Genomic DNA, 24,451 nt, shown 5'->3' with positions numbered 1-24,451 from the left:
ATTTACTTTAGTGTAGTTTTCATGTAGCGGAATATTTTAGAAAATGGAGCTCTGCTTTCAGTCAATAATAAACTGCACATACAGTTATTTAAGTCAGGGGTTCCCTACCTTTTTGGTCTGAGGCCCGCCCACAGCCCTGTCAGATAACCCCTTCATTGATTCCCAATGTGTGTTCCAAATACATAAAACTATTCATTATATAAAAGTCGATATTAGTCTAATTATTAACTGAACTGTCCGCCCCTGTAGCTCACCAGGTAGCTGGCATGGGAGGGGTGCCTTTAGGACTGAGTCCTAACTGCAGCCGTGTTTACCCACACTCCTTTGCTGCAGCTATTCCCCTCTCTCTCCCCATTCCTGTCTAAAAAATTAAATGAAAGCTCGGTTTGATCAGCATCAATGGTTCTGCTGCTAAGCTAAAAGCTGAATGTTTCAGACATTCATCTAAAACTGTTCGAACCATTACTAATCATGTGAACTGATTAGTCAGCACTTTTAGCTCTTTATTTCTACCATTTATTTACTTCTAGTAGCTACCTGTTCAAACCTCTATGCTCGCTTGCTGACTAGTTTTCACTCACTCTTACATTTAACACTAGTGTCTGTCTTTGGATGGATTTGGTCTGTTTCTGGCTTTATACCTACTCACCCCCTCTCTGTACCCCCCCAGACCCACTGAGCATAGACAGCCTCCAGTCCCTGTCCTCAGACTCGGCCACCCTGGCCATGCAGCAAGCCATGCTGGGAGCCGACGACTCCATGGACGGCAGCGAGGACGAGGAGGAAGAGGAGGAGGAAGAGGAGGAAGGAATGGAAGAGGAAGAGGAGGACGAGGAGGACGAGGAGGAGGAAAATGAGACGGGGAGACAGATGGCCAGCGGAGGAGGAGGAGGAGGAGGAGGAGGAAGGAGAGATCTGCGCATGGAGCACCAAGAGGAACTGGAATAGGCCACCACAGGAAGAGACTGTATGAACTTTGACCTGAGCTGTCCCCAAAATACGCCTCATTCAAACTAGGACAGCTTTGATGAGAGGGGACTCTGGAGCGCACGCGTGGCATATTAGGTTTTGTCCAAATTCATCAGAGACTCTAATGCAGAGCCACCATGGAGTGTAACGATGAATAGGTGTTGTTTCATTTATACTATTGTATGTTCTCATGCAGTGAGCTCTTGAAATATTCGGATAGTAGCACATTTTTTTTACTCCATAGCTCCTGTTTTTGTATGGACAGAAATGGCACAAAGGTTGGAAAGATTTTACTGCCAGTTTTAAATGAAGACGTTTGAACCACTTTAGAGTAACAGTTGAAGGAGTCTGATACTCTCAGAAAGCCATGACATTTTTAAGTCTGTTAAACGAGAAAACAGGAGAACGATGAGTCTCGAGTAGTTGCACATGCACATCAACAAACTGCAGTAAAAGAAAAAAAATTTGCACAGTGAGATTTTTTGACTGTACGTGAAAAACAACTACTCAAATTGAATGTAATCTTGGCATCGTGAAATGAGTTACAAAAAGCAGCTTTTGAAAAAGTGCTCTCAATTTTCCAACCGACCGTCTGCACCTTAACTTTGCAGTCCTTGTGTCATTTTGCTTCCTAGAATAAGAGCGAGGAGCTAAAAGAAAGCTGAAATGCTGTCCAAATATCTGCAGAAGTGACTATATGCGTTTGGCTTCCACTGCTGGGACATCATTCACGCCTTTTAAAATGACTCATAGGTTCTCAGGTCGAACGGCACTCATTCGGCGAGTTTCTTCCTCATGAGCGAGACACTTGACTCATTGCTGCAGCAAACCTTTTAGAGCATGACTTTAAAACAATGTTAGATCATTTCTTTCGTTCATTTTTCTTCTCCCACGAGCAAAGAAAAACGTAGTGAACCCGTGTATGCTGACTGCACATATAGGTAGGTATGTATATCAGATTTTTCATATGTTTGCATTCTGGTGTTGAAGGGGTTTGCATATTTATTCTATTTTCTTTTTTTTTTGCGTGGCCTCAGAAGGTAGCTTTAAGGAACAACATGACGATGACAGTTGCTTCTGCATATACGGTAACCAGGGTGCGATTTGTGTTGATCACGCACGACAAAACAAAACATGCAAGAATTAAATCCCCCTTCCAATAACATGGAGAGGCAGTACGGTGGCTCAGTGGTTAGCACTTCTGCCTCACAGCAAGAAGCTTCCGGGTTCGAACCCAGGTCGTCCCAGGCCTTTCTGTGTGGAGTTTGCATGTTCTCCTCGTGCTTGCGTGGGTTTGCTCCGGTTTCTTCCCATCGTAAAGACATGTATGCTAGGCAACTAGGACTACAGTTGAAAATTATCCAATTGGCTAACACTGGTGCATTTACCAAAATGTTCATTAATGTGCATTGTCCTAATAAAATAAATTAAATATAGTGCCACTCGGTCACACCACATCACTTAATTATGCACTTCAATATTCAATGGAAAACACAGCGCTTTCAAGCCAGAGAGCGGAGTTCAATTCACGGCAAAAAAAAAGTACGTTCACCCAGGAAACGCTCGTTCGTTCCTCGTGGATTGTCATAATCCAAATCTTATTGGCGATCTTTTTCATGAACTTAACGAGTCGTTTTGCTGTCTAAACTTAACTGTCATTGCCACATGACGCTCACTTTTTTCTGACTAACCTCCACTACCACGGCCCCTGAATGGACCATCATCTGGTGGTGCCTGTAGCCGGCTCTCAGTCACCTGTTGGCGGCTGAACAACTGCTGGTAGCCGGCGTCCCGGAGCTCTGTAGAGGCTAAATACAACCAGCAGCTGCTAATCTGATTTTATCATTCTATCGCACTATAGACTGTTCACGTTACAGCGCTTTACTAAGTTTAAAATACTTTTAGGTATATAATAGATGGTCTATTAGTGAAGTAGCATTGATCACTTTGAGGGGGGGGATACATTTTGTCCCCACTGGGGATATGTAGACCAGAACGGGTAATATCCCACGCAACCCCCCACCCGGAAAATCGCACCCTGACTGTAGGTTTGGCAAACTTTCTGAATAATGCTATGTGTTAGCCGGTGGCCATGAACGTACTTGACTTCAACCATCAAGTCGGTCTTTTGCTTGCTAGTGTTTTTTTGTTTTTTTTGTTGTGACCTTTGTGATTCTGTCCCAGAATAAGAGGATGGCGAGCAGCGCCAGTCACTCCAAACTGTCTCCGCCACAGCTCAACACAGAGACGCCCAATGACTTTGGAATCCCCAACCCGACAGATCCAGCGTCTTTTTACTGACAAACCTTTTCAAGGAGACAAAAAGAGACAGAAAGAGAGGACGGAAACTCAGTGGAAACGTCTCTTTCAGTTTCACGTGACGGATTTTGAAGAAACTGTGAAACAATGTCAGCTCTCTGTTTTGTACTAAAACACGCAAATGGAGTCGCTCGTTTCTAATGTGAAGATGTCTAGAAAAAGAAAAAAAAACCATGTTAAATTGAATGTTCTGATTGTTCATTGTGAAGTATGTTGCTCATTAATATTCTTTTCTTGATTGCTTTTTTTTTTTTTTTTTTTTTTAAATGGATCTTCCGGAGCAAGTGACAGACAATAGGGACTATTTCTATTTCATTTGTACACTTGGTTGTCATAATCTATTGTGTTTCAATAGACCGATTTTAATAATTAAAACATGTAAAGGTACTGATTTGGACTTTGTAATATGAAAGTTTTGAATATGTTTAGGCTGAACAAACAAATCTAGGGCCATATATATATATATATATATATATATATATATATATATATATATATATAACAGGAGGTAAAACACTAGATAATTAACTTGCAGGTTTTTCCTGACTCTTAAAGATCCAGTGTGTAACGTGTTTAGTTGTTCATTATCTAAATCTGCGTTGCTCGTTCACAGACTTGTCCTTTTTTTTATGAATATTTACCTCCACCATCAATTTCAAGTATTCCTTTTGGCATGAAATTTTACATTTGCATTCTCATGAACAGGGGTAGACGCTCCATATTCATGCTCCATCTTGAAATACGTTAGGCAAGGCATTTCAGCAACAGGGCATTTCAAAGTGTTTACATAAAACATTAAAGAGCAATTAGAAAATGATTAAAAAAAACAAATTAAAACATTAAAGTGCATTTACAAATTATTTAAAAAAACAACAAAAAAAACAAAAAACATTTCTCCGACCACAGGTCCTTTTGGCCTTTTGGGTTACTTGGTGTTTTTGTTACCCATTACAAGATTGCAGTAGTTCTACTTTTCACTACGATGTAGCTGTCGCTACAAAGCTTAGTTTAATCTCGGTAAAACTTGCTAAATATGGGACAGTTCACAGTCTGTTACTTGATAAGTTCACAGACGTTGTCTTTCTTATTGACCTAGTTCACAGACTCAATCTGACCAGTTCACAGACGTGGTCCTTGTATGGATAATATATAATATAAGGGACATACAGGACATACGGCTCCGCCTTTCGCGTTTTCTCTGTCACATGATAAACTCCCAGGTGCTGCTAATGCTGCTAATGGGTATCGTAGCTTCCCGGCCCCGGCAAGTTTGAAGAAGGAAACATGGAGGACCACACGTATTCAAAATCCAAATTTCAGGAACAGGTCTCCTTCTTCTTCGCCCAGAAAAAGAAAAAGGAGATTCAAAAGAGCAAGAGACCGGCTTTTTGAAGCGTGAAGGCTACCGTAGCTGTAATACCTACTTTGAACTGCGTATAGATGTTTGCATTATATGATCTCAACGCTAGATGGGAGAAATTCCTACACATTGGACCTTTAAATGTCCCATGACATGGTGCTCTTTGGATGCTTTTATATAGATCTTAGAGGTCCCCTAATACTGTATCTGAAGTCTCTTTTATATAGACCTTAGTGGTCCCCTAATACTGTATCTGAAGTCTCTTTTATATAGACCTTAGTGGTCCCCTAATACTGTATCTGAAGTCTCTTTTATATAGACCTTAGTGGTCCCCTAATACTGTATCTGAAGTCTCTTTTATATAGACCTTAGTGGTCCCCTAATACTGTATCTGAAGTCTCTTTTATATAGACCTTAGTGGTCCCCTAATACTGTATCTGAAGTCTCTTTTATATAGACCTTAGTGGTCCCCTGTATCTGAAGTCTCTTTTATATAGACCTTAGTGGTCCCCTAATACTGTATCTGAAGTCTCTTTTATATAGACCTTAGTGGTCCCCTAATACTGTCAATCCACAATGAGCTTTCCTTAGGATGTCCCATTTCTGTGTCTGTAGCTATTGGGGGCAAGGTGGAGGGTGGGGGTGTGGCCTTGACCAACTGCCACTTTGCTCGTTTGAAAGCCATGATGTCTCTCTCTCTCATGGGTGGGCCAAATTCTCTGGGAGGGCAAAGCAGAGAAATGGGAGGTAACCTTGCCCCTTATGACCTCATAAGGAGAAGATTCCTGATTGGTCCATCTGAGCTTTCATTTTCTCAAAGGCAGAGCAGGATACCCAGGGCTCGGTTTACACCTATCACCATTTCTAGCCACTGGGGGGACCATAGGCAGGCTGGGGGAACTCATATTAATGTTAAAAAACCTCATAAAGTGAAACTTTCATGCCATGGGACCTTTAATGGACTTTTTTTTTTTTTTTTTTAATGCACGGCAGTAAGCAAGCGTAGAGAGGAGAGAGTTCGGGTACAGTTTGTTCAACTGTTGTTGGATAAATTACTGTTAAACACATTTAGAAAGGATTTGTATTGCTATTGTATTCCCAAATCTTAACATTTTGGTGCTGGTGATTTTCCTTTGGGGCTGGCTAAAACCTCTTTGGGGGGGCACCATAAATTTCTCTTTGCAGGAAATACCCTGACATGAGCATTGTTCCCTGCTCCACATATCTTAGCCAGGATCACAATAGAGCAAGACTTATGTGTGTGATGCTTCCCAACCCTCTCAGTCCCTGCTACATTGTAGCCTATTTCCAGATGACAGTGAGTTAGTTTAGTCTAAATATTGGTTTAACTTCCCTCGTTTTCCTGTCCCATGTGTAGTCTCCCACCCACTGGTTACTGCCTTGCCTCTAGCCTTGTTATTTAAGTTGCTTGGAAGACGCCCGCCCAAACGCTCTCTCACCACCTACCATTAAAGAACCCAACAGAGCTCTCCACCACGGTGTTTCAACTTTGGAAATGTGGATACTGCTCCCTCGGAGTAAATGCTAATCACTCCTGTGGGTGTTTGCTGCACGAGCCACATTGTATTGTTTTTACACAGCTGGTATAATTGCATCCTTGCTTTGTGGTCTGTCAGCTTAAAAGAGGTCATTCTTTAATTGCAGCAACACAATATCTGTTATTGTCTGCATCTGCTACTTTTCTCCTGCGTCAGCCCCATTTTCCGGTAGGAGGAATTTGAATTGCAGTGGCCAATGTTGGGCTTCAAAATAACATCTCACGGGGTGATGAGGTGATTAGTACTTGACATTAGGAAGCAATGCTCAAACCCACTCATATGTGGGAGGAAATCACCATATTTATGAAAGTGATCTAATAAAAACAAAAACTTGAGAGTATAGGCATCATCATAATTATTCCACGGAGGACTGTTTGTACTGTCTGAACAGTATGAACACTAGTTGGAGAGCAAGTGGGATACAATGTGAAATATATGAATCCATCCCATAGTGCAGCCAAGGTGGGAGCTTTCATTGAGGCGGCGTGGGATGGTTGCTAAAGAACTGTCCCATGCTACACCCTTTAGCCAAATTTCATTAAAAGACTATAAAATGTGGACGTAGTCTCCGTGGCGACACACATAGGTTTCTGAAGAGACAAAAATGAAGCAAAAAAGAACTTGGCAGTGCCTGGCATCGCCTGATCAAAATATGAGCAAAGAGGCGGAGCATGGATGGAGCTGAGGCGGGCTGAATGAAGCCTGCAGTCTATGCCCGGGTAGCTCACCTGGTTGAGCGTGCGCCCCATGAACAAGGTCCTTACCGCAGCAACCGTGGGTTGGATTCTGACCTGCGGCCCTTTGCAGCATGTCATTCCCCCTCTCTCTCCCCTTACATGTCCCCTTACCTGGCTTTAATGCAGGATCGCAATGACATGGATCTCAGTCTATTTTTTATTTTGTATTCTTATGTTTGAAAAAAAAAAGTTTGCCTTGGCCTAACGACGCCGACAACTTGTGCTTGTATCTGTTATCAACAAAAAAACACTGTTTGCTTCCTCATCAAAGGGTTCATATGATATCTTACTAAAAGCGATGTGATTGGCACGTTTGGGCACCGTGACGGTTAAGTTCAGGCACCAAAACGACTTAAACCCAAACACCTGTCCCCCGAGGTGAAAGTCCTGTGTGTTTGGTACCCATCCACTACGATGTTACGGTGCACGGTGCACAGTTACGCTACTTACAGTATATCATTAATTTCCCTTAGTATTGCTTTTATTTGTATGCAGTTCTTTTAAATCACACAGCTTTCATGGAGAGAACAGATTGGTAGTACAGACGTCTCTCCTTCAGCTTTATCGCTAGTTCCTTAAAAGCATTAAAAAAAACAATCAGTAGTCTATCAGGCGTTTACAAAAATGCTTCAGCATAATATTTTCACATCCTGGTCCACATAATAAACACTCCCTCATGCAGTAGGCTACACATCAAATATTATAAGATCAGCTAATTTCTCAGGCCAGTAAATGGCTTCACTGTCCATATCACGGTGTTTGGTGTTGTAAGCCCCCTACATCGCTCTAGGGTTAGGGTTGGGGTAAGGTTAGAGTTAGTGGTTAAGGGTTATAATTAACTATGGCACTGGCCTATTGATCCGAGGGGAAAAAAGGTAGGTGGAAGTCTGAGGGAGTTGAATGGGCTGCTATTGAGAAGTGGGCAGTTGGGTTGGTAGTGTAGAGGCAGCTCTGTTTCTAAGGCACTAGGATTAGGCAATGGTTAGGATTAGGTTTGGGTTAAAACGCAGCACCCATTCTGGGTGCTGCGCACAGGCACAAGGGGGCACGGGCCCAAGGGGACTACTGGTGTAAATAAAACAGTTTAAAGAACTCCTTAAGAAACCAGGTTCGGTTAAAAATAAAAAAGACGGGGCTGTTTAAAAAAAAAACGGCCATATATTAAAAGGAGGTTAAAAGAACCACTGGAAAGGAAGGACAGCGGAAATTTAAAACTTTAAATAAAAGGTCAACTCCGCAACAACTCTCCCAGGTGTCTCTCCCAGAGAAATATCAAGGTAAAAAAATAAAAAAAAAAAAATAAAAAAAAAAAAAAATAAAAAAAATAAAAAAAAAAAAAAAAAAAATAAAAAAAAAAAAAATATAAAAATAAAAAAAAAAAAAACATCCACATGCCTAAATACATATATACACACAGTCGTGTAATAAATAAAATTATAAAAATATAAAAAGCCTGCTGTCCCAATATAAAATAAACTCTATTATAATCTTAAAACCATGTTATTTAAATTAAAAAAAATTAAATACTGTCTGCGTTACTTGCTCTTGAGGTTAAAATATCCATACACATACCCTTGAGAGTTAATAATAAGTGCTGGTTTAACCTATAAGGTTTAGGGTTAGGGTTAAGATTAGGGTTAGGTGCCTTGAAGTCAACGGTTGCAGCGCTGCCTTGAAGTCGACGTTGGGGCCTAAAACACCATCAAGCCCATATCACTGCTCGCCCTGGTGGATAGATAAATCATTGCAACTGGTTTTCCACACACAGCGCTTAGGGGCGTTACCAGTCGGAGGGAGGGGAAAATTTAGATTGGGTCATCTGTGCGTCACCTGATTTCCTTCTTTGCTCCAGTTATAATTACTACGGACACTAGAGGTCGCTGCATTACAACAAACGTCAATGTTAGCGTATATATACGAACAGGGAATGTTCCTTTACACAGGGTTTCTCAGGGCTGCTTTTGAGTACTGCGCGGGGTACATGTGTTTTATTTTAATTGTTGGTTCAGTGGAAGTACATAACATTTGAAAGAGTTTTGAGTACCAATACCCGCTTTGCATTACCTTTCCTCCACAGCAGCTCCGTGAGAAAAACAACATCACAAAGAGAGAATTTGGTTTAAAAAAAAAGACTTCCAAACATACCCACTTGATTTGTCAAGCTCACGCTGCTGAAGCCTAATATTAGCTCCGGCTGAATTTAAAATACATTTTTACACAGAGTTAAGGCTGTGGATTTTGTCCCCCGTCCCTTACATTTGATTGAGATTACTGTTTTCAGAACAGATTTGAACCAATGACCAATGCTGTTCTTTTCTGGTGAAAAAAAAAAAAATTCTGTTTGTGGAGACGCTATTTAACATAGAGTCAAAAAAAACACCACAGTGGAGTTCTTCCCATCCAGACGTCCTGTCAGATCCATTTAATCAAATACAACTTTTACACACTGTTGGTTCTTCTCTCAAACATATATACTGCAATGGGCAGAAACATGAACATCCGTGTTGTATGGCACAGTATCTCAGCCAGCAGTGACTCTGAGGCTCAGTACAGTGCAGTAAAAATAGTCTCAGAATGAAAGAGGGTGAAAAAGCCACTGTCGATGGTTCGCTTGTTTGAAGTGGGCCACTGTGCTTCACAGCGTGGACACACACACACACACACACACACACACACACACACAGTGTGTTTCACTATCTTTGTGGGGACCAGTCATTGACATAATGCATTCCCTAGCCCCTTACCCTAACCTTAACCATCACAACTAAATGCCTAACCTTAACCCTTACCCTCACCCTAACCATAACCTAATTCTAACCCTAATCCTAAAACCAAGTCTTAACCCTCAAACAGCCCTTTAAAGTTGTGGGCTCCAGCATTTTGGCCCCACAAAGCTGTCGGGACTCCACAAGTATACTCTATTCCCGGTTTTTGGACCCCACGAATATAGTTAAACAAGAACACACACACACACACACACACACACACACACACACACACACACACAGCATTGCCCAATGTTGAGTAGTGGAGGTCTGCTGCATACAGTGGCATCTGGGCGCCTACATGCTCCCAGATGTGCTCTTTGTAATTACAGCCAGACCCAGCTCGGCCTGGTCCAGCCCAGATCCAACCTCTCATTTACGGAGGCCCTCCCGGAATACTTAAGAAGCTTTCCAATACCGTGCAAGCCTTTAGAGGAACTCTGTGGCTCTGCGAACATATTTTCTAATTGTATCACCAAAGAAACCTGGAAGACTTAAGGTAAGATGGCTACAGCTTCCATCATATCTTGAGGATATCTCGCTAGAAAAAATGTTAATTGCTTTTCTGATTGAATTTCCCTGCACATTGGAAAAGCAATCCACTAACTCTAGAAGTTTTCTTTTATTATTGTAGATGTGTAGGTATTTCTGCTTTATGATATCACATATAGTGAAGAACGCAGAGAAGATAAGGTAGAGAAAAGCAAGCAGCGGCATGTGACAGGGCTCATGGGTCTGATTTGTACTCCCAGCACTGAGAGCACCCAGTGCCTTAGCTTTGCTACTTGACCGTGTCAACAAATCAACCTTTTTTTCTTATCACTGGATAGGAGTTCAAAATGTCCATCGCCCAGGCTGCGGCCAAGGCCATGCTATCTGATGCCCTGCTGCAGGGCAGCCCCGGGATAAACCGAATCAGCCACCTGGAGCTGGAGCTTCCTCTGGACAAGGTCATCAAGTTTGTGTCAGTCGGCCTTCCGCTGCTGCTGGTGTGCATGGCCTTCGCCCGTGAGATCTCCCTGGGTGAGCCATTTTCTGTTTCTATCCTTTTAAAAAAAAAAAAAAAACTATGTTTTTTTGTGTCCTGCGTAAAGTAACCCAGTACTTTTTGTCCTTGTGTTGCTTATTATTTCCTTTCTAATATGCCTTTATTTGAACTTGTGATGAGGAAGAATAGCATACAAATACAGAAATAATTGTGGCCCTTGGTATTTATTTCAATGTTAACACAGGGGTTTAGACATTAATCAAATTTTTCATGTGCTGAAGAAGTGACCCCAAAGGTGTTATTATTTCACAGCTGAGCTATGACAAGTGAGAACATCTGTGCTCTTTCCCAGCGGGCTAAGATACATCTCCTCATCCCTTACAATTCCCTTGAGGAAACTAAATATGAAGAGCAATAACAATGAGAGCTGTAATTACACGGCACTTTCCTTAACAAAATGAGCGTGCCGTAAAGCAAGAGGGAGATAACACCGATCATTAGAGGAAGACATTAACTGCTGACTCCATTAAGACCTCCTCAGCAAAAACAGATGTAATGATGTGACAAAACAGAATTTCTGAAAACACAAAATCACATCATCGGTTTAGTGACTGTTTTACTGCCTGGAGAGTTTTTAGACCAGAGAAACTAGAGAAAAGAGAATGGGTGGTTTTTCACATCAAACATGCCCACAAGCTGTCTGCCTGCCCATGGTCATTCAAAGAACAAAAAAACGTAGCTGACAATCCAGAGTATACGTGGCAAGTCTGTAGCACAAGTCTATTGCTGTGGAGGCTGACTCCCCTTGACTTTGAACCAAACGTCATGTCTCCAGAGCTGGTCTGCAATCAGCCCGATGCTCCTGATGCTAATTGCCATGGGGATGATTGAGAGCAACGTTCACTAACGATGGCACGCTGTAATTACAAGGCAAAGTTCTTGTGTGGCAGCTCCCCTCTATTTGAGTCAAATGAGAGGATATGTTGATTAACATGATGTGGTGCAGGGGTGCGTCGTTCCACTGATGGATCTTGGCTGCCTATCTGCTGGGTTGTCAGTTTCACAACAGAGCTTGATTGTGCTGCTGTCTGGAGTCTGGTTTACTGGCACCTGGACTCTCAGCCAGGGATGCTTGAACAAAGCATAAATGTGGGGATGATCTGCCAGTGATAATTGGGGAGTGGGAGTGGGAGATAGGAGCAGCGGCAGAAGTGTGGGTTCCCTCGCTGCGCCAAATGGCTCACAGGGGTGGGGAGTTGAGGGGAAGAAAAGCTTACAAGATTTCATGAGCAGGCATCTGCCGTTTTCTATGTAGGTTGACTTGTCAAAGCATTCGCCCACACATGCACTCACAAGCAAAGTGGAAAATAGATTCCCACAGTAAGCTACATGAGAACATACAGTGGCGTCAGTTAGTATTATAACCCCAGCAATCACTGTAACTTAAACCTATAAGCAAGTACTAATGCAGCTTCCATCCGTATACAGTAGTGTTCCCATTAAACTCTTGGGGAGCCCTAAAAGCATACGGCCATTTAGTAACATTATGTTCTCTTGGCTCATTTGGTAACCTACGAATATATTTCACATTAAAAATCCGTTTTCACTGATCTGTTTAGTGTTAACATGTAATAGGTTTACAAAGTGAAAAAGCCCAAAGTCCCCCCCAAAGGGACTTACCATCTCCAACAGAAAACACTGTTCACCAACTGCTCCAAACAGCTCTATTGTAGTCCAGCCTTTACTTCAGAGACCAACGTGGTCACTTTGGAACACACGTTATAATGCTCGCCTAGCTGCTAGCATGGCACGCCCTCATACTCTGCTTCTGACTGGCTAGTAGTCCTTACCTAGGTACTGTCAGGGCACGCCCTCATACTCTGCTTCTGACTGGCTAGTAGTCCTTACCTAGGTACTGTCAGGGCACGCCCTCATACTCTGCTTCTGACTGGCTAGTAGTCCTTACCTAGGTACTGTCAGGGCACGCCCCCTCATACTCTGCTTCTGACTGGCTAGTAGTCCTTACCTAGGTACTGTCAGGGCACGCCCTCATACTCTGCTTCTGACTGGCTAGTAGTCCTTACCTAGGTACTGTCAGGGCACGCCCTCATACTCTGCTTCTGACTGGCTTGTAGTCCTTACCTAGGTACTGTCAGGGCACGCCCTCATACTCTGCTTCTGACTGGCTAGTAGTCCTTACCTAGGTACTGTCAGGGCACGCCCTCATACTCTGCTTCTGACTGGCTAGTAGTCCTTACCTAGGTACTGTCAGGTCACGCCCTCATACTCTGCTTCTGACTGGCTAGTAGTCCTTACCTAGGTACTGTCAGGGCACGCCCTCATACTCTGCTTCTGACTGGCTAGTTGTCCTTACCTAGGTACTGTCAAGACATGCCCTCATACTAATAATAATAATAATAAAGAGGAGCTGCAGCAATGTGCAGTACAACAAATATATGGTGTTTTTTGAAAATTAAACCATGTAAACCTATTCTGGTACAACCTTTAAATACAATTATGAACCTGAAAATGAGCATAATATGAGCATGTGCTTGTGAGACTTTGAGGACAGAGAATGTGACAGACAGCTTTATAAACCTTTTTAAGAAATGATATACTGTGACACGATTTCATTTTGGGCCTGCCAATAATGGATGGTGATGAACCAACTGCTGTTCTGCTCACTACTTCCACCATCTGGCCTCACCATGCTGGCATCCCATTAAAAATCAGAACAGGGTTTGAAATTGGCCTAAAATGTCATATAAATGTAGTGCGCTGTTTTGAAAATGTTTTGAATGACCCACAAATTGGCCAAAAAAAAAACATAGTACGCCTTGTGTTGCTGTACCTTATTGCTTTCACCAGCAGTAGTTGAAAGAATATAAATGTTACAATTAATATGGCTAACCATATGGGGCACTAACCAAAATAGGTTCAGTGTCTGTCTAAAAATACAAGCTGTGCACTCTTCTTTCTGTACATATCGGAGGTTACTTTTAAAATGAATATCCTTTATCATAACCTTAGCTGCCAAAATTATATTTTAGGTGTCGCTGTCAATATGTTTAAAAATATGGCTGATTAATTACACACATACAGTATATACACGCCTGCAGTATAATTGGATCATGTAATCGTTGCCTATAATGAAGTGGACTGGCAGGAGAAATCACATCCTCACAGTAAATTAGTGACAGTGTGTTTCTACTTACAGCATTCAGGGCAGACGGTGGTTTCTACCTCAGGGCAGATGGTGGTGTTGTAAAAAATAGAAGCGCCATGTTTCTCTTCGAAGGCTCTGAATTAGGTGGGGCACACCCTTGGTGTGTTCCCTCCCAAGCTCTCTCTGTTTAAGGGTGGAGCACCCATGGGAAATGACAGACGGGTGCAGAGCATGGATTCAAGTGGTTGGACTACATGTGGTTATATCAAGCTGAACTAAATATAAGGTGACAGGGGCCAAATTTGGAATGGAAAATCGGAAGTCACCCAGGGTTTTAAATGCCAGGTTGCCATTTGGAAACATATGATTCCGCCAGTAAAAAAACTCTGTACCACTGAAAAGAAAAGGGCATGCAGAGGCTCAAATGTATGTGTCTGGTAGTGGACCTCCACTGTGTATGTGTGTGTGTGTGTGTGTGTGTGTGTGAGTGTGTATGAGATATCAAGTGATTAGAGATCACTCGCAGGCAAATTGATAAAGCAGAAAGTAATTCCCCATATTAGCGATAACGTTGCAAATCAACATTTGTTTATTCTGCAGGGCCTCAGATCAGCTGTTTCCCTCCCAGCAATTTCACCATCAAGCAGGCCAGCTATGTAGACACATACTGCTGGGACTCTCTCATGCATCATGAGTTTGACAGTGCTGGGAACTTTGAGGAGCGCTCGCTATGGGTTCATAAAGTAAGTTGAGAGATTCTGATCAAGCTCGCTTGACTTGTTATTCCCACCCATTCATTACCCATGACGAAGTTAAACCACTGAAGCCTTTTTTTCTTCTTAGTGTAACTTGCAAAACAGGTGAACATATCAGTGTACCTCTTTAATAAGAAGCAGGGTACATATTTTATTGCTATAAACCATTTGCAAAGTATTCAGACAAAGGACATTTAAGGCCAAGTCACAAACTGGGAAAGTAGTTCTGAATCAGAACTTGTGGTTGTTCATTTGTAATACTGGGCTGTGAAGCTATTGTTTGTTTAACTTTTTTTAGTTTAGTTTATTTTGAACATGTTAAAAATAAAAAAAAGATAAAAGATGAATAAGAACATGTAGGTTTCAGCACAATCAAGAAAAACCATCAAAAACAAAATACTCTAAAATGATTGTAAATGATTCAAATAAGTATTTCCATGTTCTAAAAGGAGTAGGAAGAAGTTAAAAAAAAACGGTCCTGGTCCTACCCCCTGTATTCCACTGTTGTACTTTAAAGGGATTAAGATCAGTTTCCAAAGAATGATTTTTTTATTCCTCTTTTTAGTCAACGTTAGCATGGGCTCATAAACCTATGCTGAGCACTGTACTTACGCGTACATACACATGCATACACATATATATATATATATATATATATATATATATATATATATATATATATATATATATATATACAGTATGTATATATACTTGAGTATTTTCTAATCATGCCACTTCCTACTTCTACATTTCAGAGAGAAATATTGTACTTTTTACTCCACTATATTCATCTGTTACAGCTTTAGTTACTAGTTACTTTAGTTACTCCGCTACATTCATCTGTTACAGCTTTAGTTACTAGTTACTTTAGTTACTCCGCTACATTCATCTGTTACAGCTTTAGTTACTAGTTACTTTAGTTACTCCGCTACATTCATCTGTTACATGATATGGAGTACCTTTACTTTGAATAATTTAAGTATATTTTCCTGATGATACTTACATACTTTTACACAGTGTGGTATCAGTACTTTTACTTAATTAAAGGATCTAAATACTTCCACCGCTGCCTACAGGTGTCCATGTTTCATCTGTCGTTCAACTCATTCATGTGAATCATCTTTTCTACCATTCCATGTGCCTCTCCTCTCTGCCCCCCCTCCACCCCCCCTTTGCTCTTGTTCTCCATGCAGATGTTTCCTTACTCTCTTCTGGCCATGGCGGTGTTGATGTACCTGCCGGCTCTGATCTGGCGCCAGCTCGTCATGCCCTCACTGGGCTCAGACCTGCTCTTCATTATTGACGAACTAGACATGTCGTACAACCGCTCGGTCCGACTGGCCCAGAACATTCTGGAGATGCGCCAGACCACTAAGAACCCCCTCACATTTCAGGCTGAACTGCAAAGGTAAGAAACCAGCAATTGTTAGCTTGTAGTCAGCGGTGGAATGTAACTAAGTACATTTACTCCAGTACTGTACTTACATACAAATGCTGAGGTACTTGTACTTTACTTGAGTCTTTTCTTTTCATGTCACTTTCTACTTCTACTCCGCTACGTTTCAGAGAGAAATATTGGACTTTTTACTACACTACATTCATCTGGTACAGCTTTAGTTACTAGTTACTTTAGTTACTCCGCTACATTCATCTGGTACAGCTTTAGTTACTTTACAAATTGAGATTTCTGCACACAAAACACATGTAAGTAGTTTATAAATTACGCTATTTCTTTTATAAATTAAACAACCGAATAATACAGTATATAGGCCTACAAGTCCAGCTGAAATGATTAGACCATTAAACACACAACTGGTTGGATCCTTTACTCTTTCTACAATGGGAGGGGTTTTCTGCTTGGAGTACTTTTACTTTTAATACTTTAAGTACATTTTCCTGATGATACATTTAGTTAAGTAACATTTTCAGTGTAGGAATTTTACTTGTAACAGAGTATTTTTACAGTGTGGCATTAATACTTATACTTGTCGTAAGAATATTTATTGCTCTTTATGTCTCTATCAAACAAAATGCTTCCACATCCATGTTTTCAGGAACACGCTCTTAAAGGACAATTCCGGCACAAAATGAACCTAGGGGTTATTAAGACCGTTCTCTGGGAGATGTTTTCATGCTAATCGAATGTGTCTGTAGCTTGAAACAAGCTACCGCTAACCGGTGATTAGCTTGTAGCGCTAGTATTCGCGGCAGAGGGTAAATCGTTATTTCTACACCACTAACAAGGCTCAAAATATCACCACACTTCCACGGTAGCATAAGGAGGGTCCCTACATGTAAACCGAAGCATTGAGAACTTTGGAAGTGTACAGACAGTTTATTAAAAAAATTGATTATAAAGACAGTAGCGTTCATGTTTACATGCAGGAATCATCTTGGGAAAACAGTCACGATTAGTCAAAAGACAAATGCCGTGTTTGAGCTATGTTACTGGTTACTGGTTGCACGGCGTTCGTCGTTTGACTGGGCATGACTGTTTTCCACGATGGCGTCCGCATGTAAACATGAACGCTACTGTCATGTTATTAACCCCTATGTTCATTTTGCGCCGGATTTGTCCTTTAAGAGTGTTGATATGGCCCCAAACTACAATATGCCTTGTTACATTAAACATGACGAAGATGATATGCCAGTGAGAAACATTGCTCAAAGGTTAAAGAAGAGATCGTGCTGTCAGTTTAAATCAGGGGTGGCCAACCAGTTCAGCATAAAGAGCCACAAAAAAACACGCACCATAGCAAAAAGCCACACAACACATGCACATCCACATTAGAACAGTGACTTCCAGATCTAATGAAAGTCATAATACATAGCAGTTTTCATAGGTTTTTTTTTCTTACTTAGATTGACTCAGTGGGAAACCTGACAGTCTTTGTTATCCACAATCCTTTTTAGGTCTGGTTGTACTCGGTTGTGGCCACTTTTTCACTCATTTGTCACTAGAGGGGCTTTCAGACAATCAGCAGTAAAAGGGTTAATGAGGAAGGTGATCTGTGGCCACTTGTTTTCCTCAGGTTGCAGAATCTGTCCATAAAAAAAAAACTCTGCTGCATTATTTTTTATTTTAAAATAATTGGCAAATGCATCATTCAAATGCTTTTTTTTTTTTTTTTTTTAAACTTATCTGAAATGTTTCAAAAAGTAAAAAAAAAAAAAAAAATCCACCAATAACACAGCCCCCAGCCACACAGTAAGAGCCTCAAAGGAGCAGGCAAAGAGCTGCATACGGTACAAGAGCCACAGGTTGGCCACCCCTGGTTTAAATGTCTTGATATTTCTCGAAAATGTAGTTTGAGAAAGTGGATAGTGATATTTTCCTCTCAGCCATCGATACACCCTTGTGCAAGGCTTTGAACAGTCTCAGTGGAGGACTGCTGTGGGTGTTGAGGCGGGCAGCCAAACGTAGGAGATTGTAGTTGGGTTGGGACGCTCCCGGCTGGGAATGTGCGTAGCTGCATGAACACGATGGAGAACATGGCGCTGAGTTTCTTCTCCTTTGTCCAATTGCAGGGCCAAGAAGAAGCGATACTTTGAGTACCCTCTCCTGGAGAGATACCTGCAGTGCAAACAGAACTCCTACTTCCTCGTTAGCATGCTTTTCTTGCGGGGCTTCCTGCTCCTGACCTTCATGACAGCTGCCTGCCTCTACCTGGCCTACTTCCACCTGTCCGCCTTCCTGCAGGACGAGTTCAGCTGCTTCGTCCGAACAGGCATGCTGCGGGACCAGAACTGGGTCCCCGAACTGGTTCAGTGCAAAATGATCGGCCAGTTGGTTTTTCAGGTGATAAGCGTGGCCAACGGTGCCATATACGCCCTGCTGGCTCCCATCGTCCTCTTCAGCCTGATCCGGCTCTTTGTGTGGGACACCACCTTCATCTCCGTCTACGAGCTCCTGCCGGCCCTCGACCTCATCAACCGCCGGCGACTCGGCTGCCCGCTGAACGACCTCAACGTCCTGCTGCTCTTCCTGCGCGCTAACGTGGCTCACCTGATGTCCTACGGGAAGGTGAGGGCCCTGTGTTCGCTGGCGCCGCCGCAGGTGGGCAACGCCGGCGCAGGCCAGGGACTGAACGCCATGCTGAGCCAAGAGGAGATGGAGGAGCGCGAAGAGGCTGCGATGGAGCTGGCAGAGGCGGTGGAGGAGGCCAAGGAGGAAGGGAAGTTCAACCTGGTAGACATCATGACCATTCTGGGAGCGGCGCAGGGGAGAGTGGTAAACTGCAGCGAGACGAGGCCTCTGGTGGAGGAGAATATGAGTCTCGGTACCGTAACACTTATCTACACACTCAAACGCATTCTGCTAGTGGCTATTTTTGTCTACATCATTTGGGATGTACAGAAAATCATTAAGTGACTTGCAGACTACACATGCAGTCTTTGAAAATACATAACAGGTGCTTTAAATATAAGATAGCATAAGCCGTTCTCACTGAACAGACTCTGAATACAGAATAAGGTCATTTAAATAAAGCTATGTTTATTATTATTATATCCACATGGACCTGAGGAGGTAGTTTGAGAAACATTTGCAACTGCAGGCAAATTCGAGTTAATTCAAATACCATTGTTTAGTCATTTTACTCTTTATTGTCTGGAACTCTATTGCTTTTGCTCTTTCTTTCTGAAGCCAGATTGAACTGCCTATATTTCTAAAAGAGTCTTTTAAGAGCACTGGCTAATGTAGGAGAGATAGTTTTGTGGTACTTCCTAGCCCTAACTGCCCTCTCTGTCTCTTCACAGAGCCAAACCACCAGGGCTACCATGAGTTGAAGGAGACTGCACCATTTAGTCATTACTAGGCCTCCTATGGACTGAATCAATGTGATAACAATGGGGGGGTTGGTACAGTAGATTTTCAGGAGTACTGTATCCACAAAGACTGTGGACATTGATCAAGGGTTTCTGTGGTCTGAAGACAAAAAATAAAAAAACTCTTTTGGAATTACAGGGCAAATTGTTCTGGCTAGAAATGTCAATGTATTTGGATTTGTCAGTTTTCAGCATGTGTGCGTCTGTAGCTGCCACATACTTTCTTTCTGTGTCCTACTTTGGTCCCATGTGTTGTTTAGGAGGCCAGCGGAGGCTAGAGTTTGAAGGAGAGCACGCAAAAGAAAGTGGCTGTTGTAATTATGGTGAGAGAACACACAGCATAAGAGCAAATTATAACTACACACAAAAAAACACATTTGTCATTGTGACTGGGTTAGACTGCGCATTTGTGAGAGTTCTGAAAGTATGTACATCAATTGAGAGACAGAAAGACATTTTCAGTGGCAGCTATAGATTCCATTGACCACTATATTATGTTCATGAACTTAATGAGAGGTGAGGTATTTGATATTACTGTACTACTTTTTTTTTGGCTTCCTTCTACTACTATTTACGTTATGAGCAAACTAAACAATTTTTATTTGTCTGTGAATTAGTGAAGTGTATTCTGTGTAATTCTAAATAAATGCAGTTTGTGTAGTCACTGGTGTTTCCCTCATCCATATCCCCGATAATCCATGATTATATTTGCTTACATTTCTGCAGTTGTATCATTTTTGACAAACAATCTTCCAGTGTCCATACAGTAAATGCATCAGAAAGTCAAACTGAAGTATCCCATTTAAGGACAGCAGAGAGCCACTCGCTTTCTTAGTGCTTTTATTTTTAGTGCACGCAATTTCGGAGCTGGAGGGAGTCGAGCACTATGCTGGTTCTCTGCTCAGATGTCGGATACCTTTCTACAAAAGGTAGACATTGAATAAAGAAAATACTGTATATTATTGTCATCGTTGAATGAGCTGTCACTGGCATCACAGTATTTACAAGCATGAAATAAAGTTTTTAATTCAAAAGCGTTGATGAATGAGGCATGGGTTGTGTGTTTTGAACCCTAACCCTAAAAATATACGTTTGAACACAGCAATTAGTTGACTGAGAGCTGTTTTTGGTCAACGTGCTTGTAATGCATGTATTAAACAGATAACACAGCAAGCAACTAATAGCTAGCAAACGTGTGGCATCCGCCATTAGCTGTGTGATGCAAACGCTATCTGAAGGGAGGCCTCGCTGGACTCTAATTAGACACCCATGCCTCTCCTACATGAAAAAGAATTTATGTAGCAAACAGTTCCGCTAGTGTAACTATGTGTGACTATTTTACCAAATGAGCCCAGAATGACTGCTGTGCAGCAACAGTGAATTATCCACAGAGTAGAGCATGCAATTATTTTGATGTAGTCCTGCACACAAAGGCAGGCGAGTTGCCTGGTGGGTAATGGGGGCCATTGGTGTACAGCAGGAACGCAATGTAGATCTGAGATCTTATAATGAACAAGTGCAAGTCCAATTTAGAAGTCCAATTACAAAGGTGTTTTTGCGGAATTTCAGTGCAAGTTATGTTCTGTCGTTTTATTATTGAAACAGGAAGTCACAGGCCACTGAACACTTTATATTCAAGGCATTTTCAGCTCTTGGATATCCTCTATGTCAAAATAATTGTGGGGCCTCCATGCCGCTCCAGTCTAAAACTTTATAAAGAAAATCTGGTGACTAATCTAGTCATCAACAGTCATGCATGTCAGATCATCATCCATCTGGCACAGAGCTAGAAAAAAAGGCAGACAGATGGTGATAATGAATGCTCTCGACTGTGTATTCGGAAGAGGAGAAAACTTAATTCAGAGCTTAACACGAAGCCAGACATACTGTATAGCTGCAGTTTGTGATGGTGTTGTCGTTGTAGTAGCTGCAGCTGGCTGGCTCAGGCCACTTGAGGGCATCATTGAGTCATGCTAAAACTAGACCGCTTTTATAGCTGCAATATTTAATTTAGGGCTGCATCACAAGTGGGGTCAGTGTTGATATTTATAATTCCTGTAATCAAAACAAAATGGAATGCAGCCTCATTCAAATCAGCCTTATCAGGCGTTCCCCGGGTCCAGACTCCTCTGCCAGAGTCTGGAAAAGCTTCTGTTCTGTAGCCAATTCCCCACGGTCAGTTAGTGTGAGGAGGCTGCTGTTGCTGTGATTAGAGCACTGTCTTTTTGGAATCAAGAAATTGCTGGCAATCTCCACTGAGTTCAGCTATGTCAGCAGCAGGCTGGACACCAACTTCCAGTGTTTCCCAAAATGTCGGGCATAATGCTCGAGCTTTAAAGCAGGATTCGATTTTGAGTGAAATTAGACGTCAAAGGCTTCCTCAGATTGCTCTACGCTGTCCTCCTATCCTGCCTGGATAATGGTGATGACTAGATCCAGACAATGCATAACGCATACAGCTGACAGCGCAGCAGTGCAGGATCCAAGTTAATCTGTTCTGTTATACCGTTTGACAACTCTCTCTGCCCTAACCTTTTCCCCTAACCCAACGCGCCAGATGGCTTGTTAACACAGAACCATCTGAGAAGCAGTCATTAGAAACTGTTTGGGAAAAAAACAAAGATACCTGGCAGGTGATTGGATGAAGCATCTGACTATCACGTCCGCCATTGTTCACGACGCTGATTGGTTCTGTCCGCTGCCATTTGGACACAAACGCAGTACTTGAAGGCCTGACAAGATGGATATGTGAGCCTGCGACTCTCGCGTGATGTTGTGGTAACTTTGCCCTCTTCAGTGGTGGAATGTAGTTATGTTTTAATTAATTTAAGTACTGTACTTAAGTACAAATTTGAAGACTCAAGTACTTTACTTGAGTCTTTTCTTTTATTATTTCAGAGAGAAATATTGGACTTTTTACTCCACTACATTCATCTGTTACAGCTTTAGTTACTAGTTACTTTAGTTACTCCACTACATTCATCTGTTACAGCTTTAGTTACTAGTTACTTTACACATTCAGATTCCTGCACACAAAACCCATGTAGTTTGTAAAATCTGATGTTTGATTCTAAAGTAAACTAGCCGACAATATAACGGCTACAAGTCCAGCTGAGATGATGAGACCATTAAACACACAGCTGGTTGGATCCTTTACTCTTTCTACAATGGGAGGAGAGTTCTGCATGGAGTACTTTTACTTTTCATACTTTAAGTACATATTCCTGATGATACTTTCATACTTTTACTTAAGTGACATTTAAATGCAGAGCTTTTACTTGTAACAGAGTATTTTTACAGTGTGGTATTAGTACTTTTACTTAATTAAAGGATCTCGGGACCTGAGATCTCAGGATCTCAGGACCTGTACCTCAGTTCTACAGGTCATACATCTTCTAGATTGCACACTGTCCTATACATTGCACTGCATCTGTGAAATTTACTTTGTACTATTCTGTTATGTGGGTATTCTTATTTACATTATCAGGACTTTAATCTTGCATTACCAGACCTACACTGCTTATATATATTATGGGGTAGGAGACAAAACACTCTGGCTTGTTTGTATTTCTATAATGTCTAGGGTGCCCTTGCAAAATAAAAAGCAAGTCATAATAACCCATCTCTTAGGGGAGATGGGTTATTTTGAATCCCACTTGGTTTCTTGGTAAGACCTGCCTTTTGTAGCAGCCCGATTGGTTAAGGTTAGGCATTGGTTAGGTCTGGATAGCCCATTGGTAAGGGGATAGGACCTGAACAAATCGGTTTCCGATAACTGGCCAATCGTAGTGCTTGAATGCTACGCAGGGCGGGTAATAATAAAGCAAGTGGGATTCATCATAACACAGCAGGCATAGCGGAAGAGGATGGTCAATTTCTTCATTATGTGCTACTTTTATATACTTTGTTCTAATTTATAGCCTATTTTATTTTATTCTAATTTAAAATATTGGAATATATATTCATACATGTTTGGTGTGTGTAGCATGTAGGGGGCTACAGCTGTGTTTCATAGTGCAATGCTGTATTGTACCTAGAACAGGGCTCTTCAACGTCTTTTAAGCCAATGACTCCTAGCTGATGAGAGACGGAGCAGGGACAATGAAGTTGCATATTAAACTGGGACTAAAATAAAGTATAGCCTTTATACATAACTTTTTAGTGCATAGAACATCAAGCTATTAAAATGAGGCACAATGAATCCTTAGGATGTAAATGTGTGTGACTACCTTACCTATAGGCCAGTAAGCCTATCATCAATGATTTCTTTATTTATATTTGCTAATAATATGTTGGATTAATGTGAAGACATTTTAAGCTTTGAAAATACTTTTTATAATAATTGGGTGGCTCCTCTGAAGTAACTCTGCTCCCCGGGCCCCCTGTTGAAGATCTCTGATCTAGACAAGGAAGCTGAACCTTAAACCTGTGTGTTTGAAGCTGGAGAGAGAAGAGGGCTGTGGGTGTGGAGGATTGGGTTGCTTTGAGATTAAGCACACAAGCATTAGCATTGGACTGATGTCTGAGGGAAATGATTATTTATAGTGATGACGGATGCTGTGTTTATGCCAAGTAATAGCTACATGAAATCCAGATCGCTTCTTCCGTGTTGTGGTTGGACCAATACTCAGTTTTGCTATTTACATCGCTGGCTGTGAAAGAGTCAAGGTCAGCAGCCTGCAGATGAGATTCTTGAGGAATTTAAAGTGAGTCTAAAGTGGTGACAGCATGCAAAACAGGACGTTGATAGTAAACTGTGAAGCACAGCTGAGGTGACCTCCAGTTCATGGCACAATTGATCTACTTCAGCTTACCTCCTTGTTCAGATGGCCACTTAATGAAGACAGAAACTTAAATTAAAAGTGATGGCCACACTGAGCAGAAAACACACACACACAGGCACACACAGTTTTGTGTTGTTGTCACGGTGATTAGAGGAGCCTTGAAAAGCCATAGCTTCCTTTCAGTAAAGGGTGTGATTATAGAGCGATATAGTAAAATTCATC

The 24,451-nt window shown here is 41.7% G+C and overlaps 2 protein-coding genes across 7 annotated transcripts in view; both read left to right on the top strand.

Annotated features, from left to right (window-relative positions):
• Nucleotides 1-3,675, top strand: part of LOC114566553 (pbx/knotted 1 homeobox 2) — a 116,186-nt gene extending 112,511 nt beyond the window's left edge. For all 5 annotated transcript variants that reach the window (XM_028595100.1, XM_028595103.1, XM_028595102.1 and 2 more), the window contains one exon: nt 671-3,675. In XM_028595100.1, the coding sequence (XP_028450901.1) occupies nt 671-948 (278 nt within the window). In that variant the 3' untranslated portion in view covers nt 949-3,675. The remainder of the gene's footprint in view (nt 1-670) is intronic.
• Nucleotides 3,676-10,153: 6,478 nt separating this feature from the next.
• On the top strand, nt 10,154-20,038 carry LOC114567200 (pannexin-3). Of its 2 annotated transcripts, XM_028596172.1 has the most exons (6): nt 10,154-10,208; nt 10,540-10,732; nt 14,464-14,606; nt 15,812-16,026; nt 18,147-18,898; nt 19,377-20,038. In XM_028596172.1, exons 2-6 carry the CDS (start codon nt 10,549-10,551, stop codon nt 19,433-19,435), a joined length of 1,353 nt encoding a protein of 450 aa, XP_028451973.1. In that variant the 5' UTR covers nt 10,154-10,208; nt 10,540-10,548; the 3' UTR covers nt 19,436-20,038. The 2 variants fall into 2 exon arrangements, with proteins under 2 accessions (XP_028451973.1, XP_028451972.1); XM_028596171.1 differs by lacking the exon at nt 19,377-20,038 and having other exon boundaries at nt 18,147-19,024.
• The last annotated feature ends 4,413 nt before the right edge of the window (nt 20,039-24,451 follow it).

Source organism: Perca flavescens, chromosome 13 (genome assembly GCF_004354835.1).
Source record: "Perca flavescens isolate YP-PL-M2 chromosome 13, PFLA_1.0, whole genome shotgun sequence".
In the NCBI taxonomy this organism is placed as follows: domain Eukaryota; kingdom Metazoa; phylum Chordata; class Actinopteri; order Perciformes; family Percidae; genus Perca; species Perca flavescens.
Note: the sequence above shows the minus strand (reverse complement) of the source record. Positions and strands in the feature narration are given on the sequence as shown.

What these genes read in the sequence shown, in the direction of transcription:
- LOC114567200 (XM_028596171.1), top strand. Translation starts at nt 10,549, where the DNA reads ATGTCCATCGCCCAGGCTGCGGCCAAGGCCATGCTATCTGATGCCCTG. An exon ending in CGCCCGTGAGATCTCCCTGG is followed by an intron (nt 10,733 to 14,463) that starts GTGAGCCATTTT and finishes TTTATTCTGCAG; the next exon opens with GGCCTCAGATCAGCTGTTTC. An exon ending in TTTCAGGCTGAACTGCAAAG is followed by an intron (nt 16,027 to 18,146) that starts GTAAGAAACCAG and finishes GTCCAATTGCAG; the next exon opens with GGCCAAGAAGAAGCGATACT.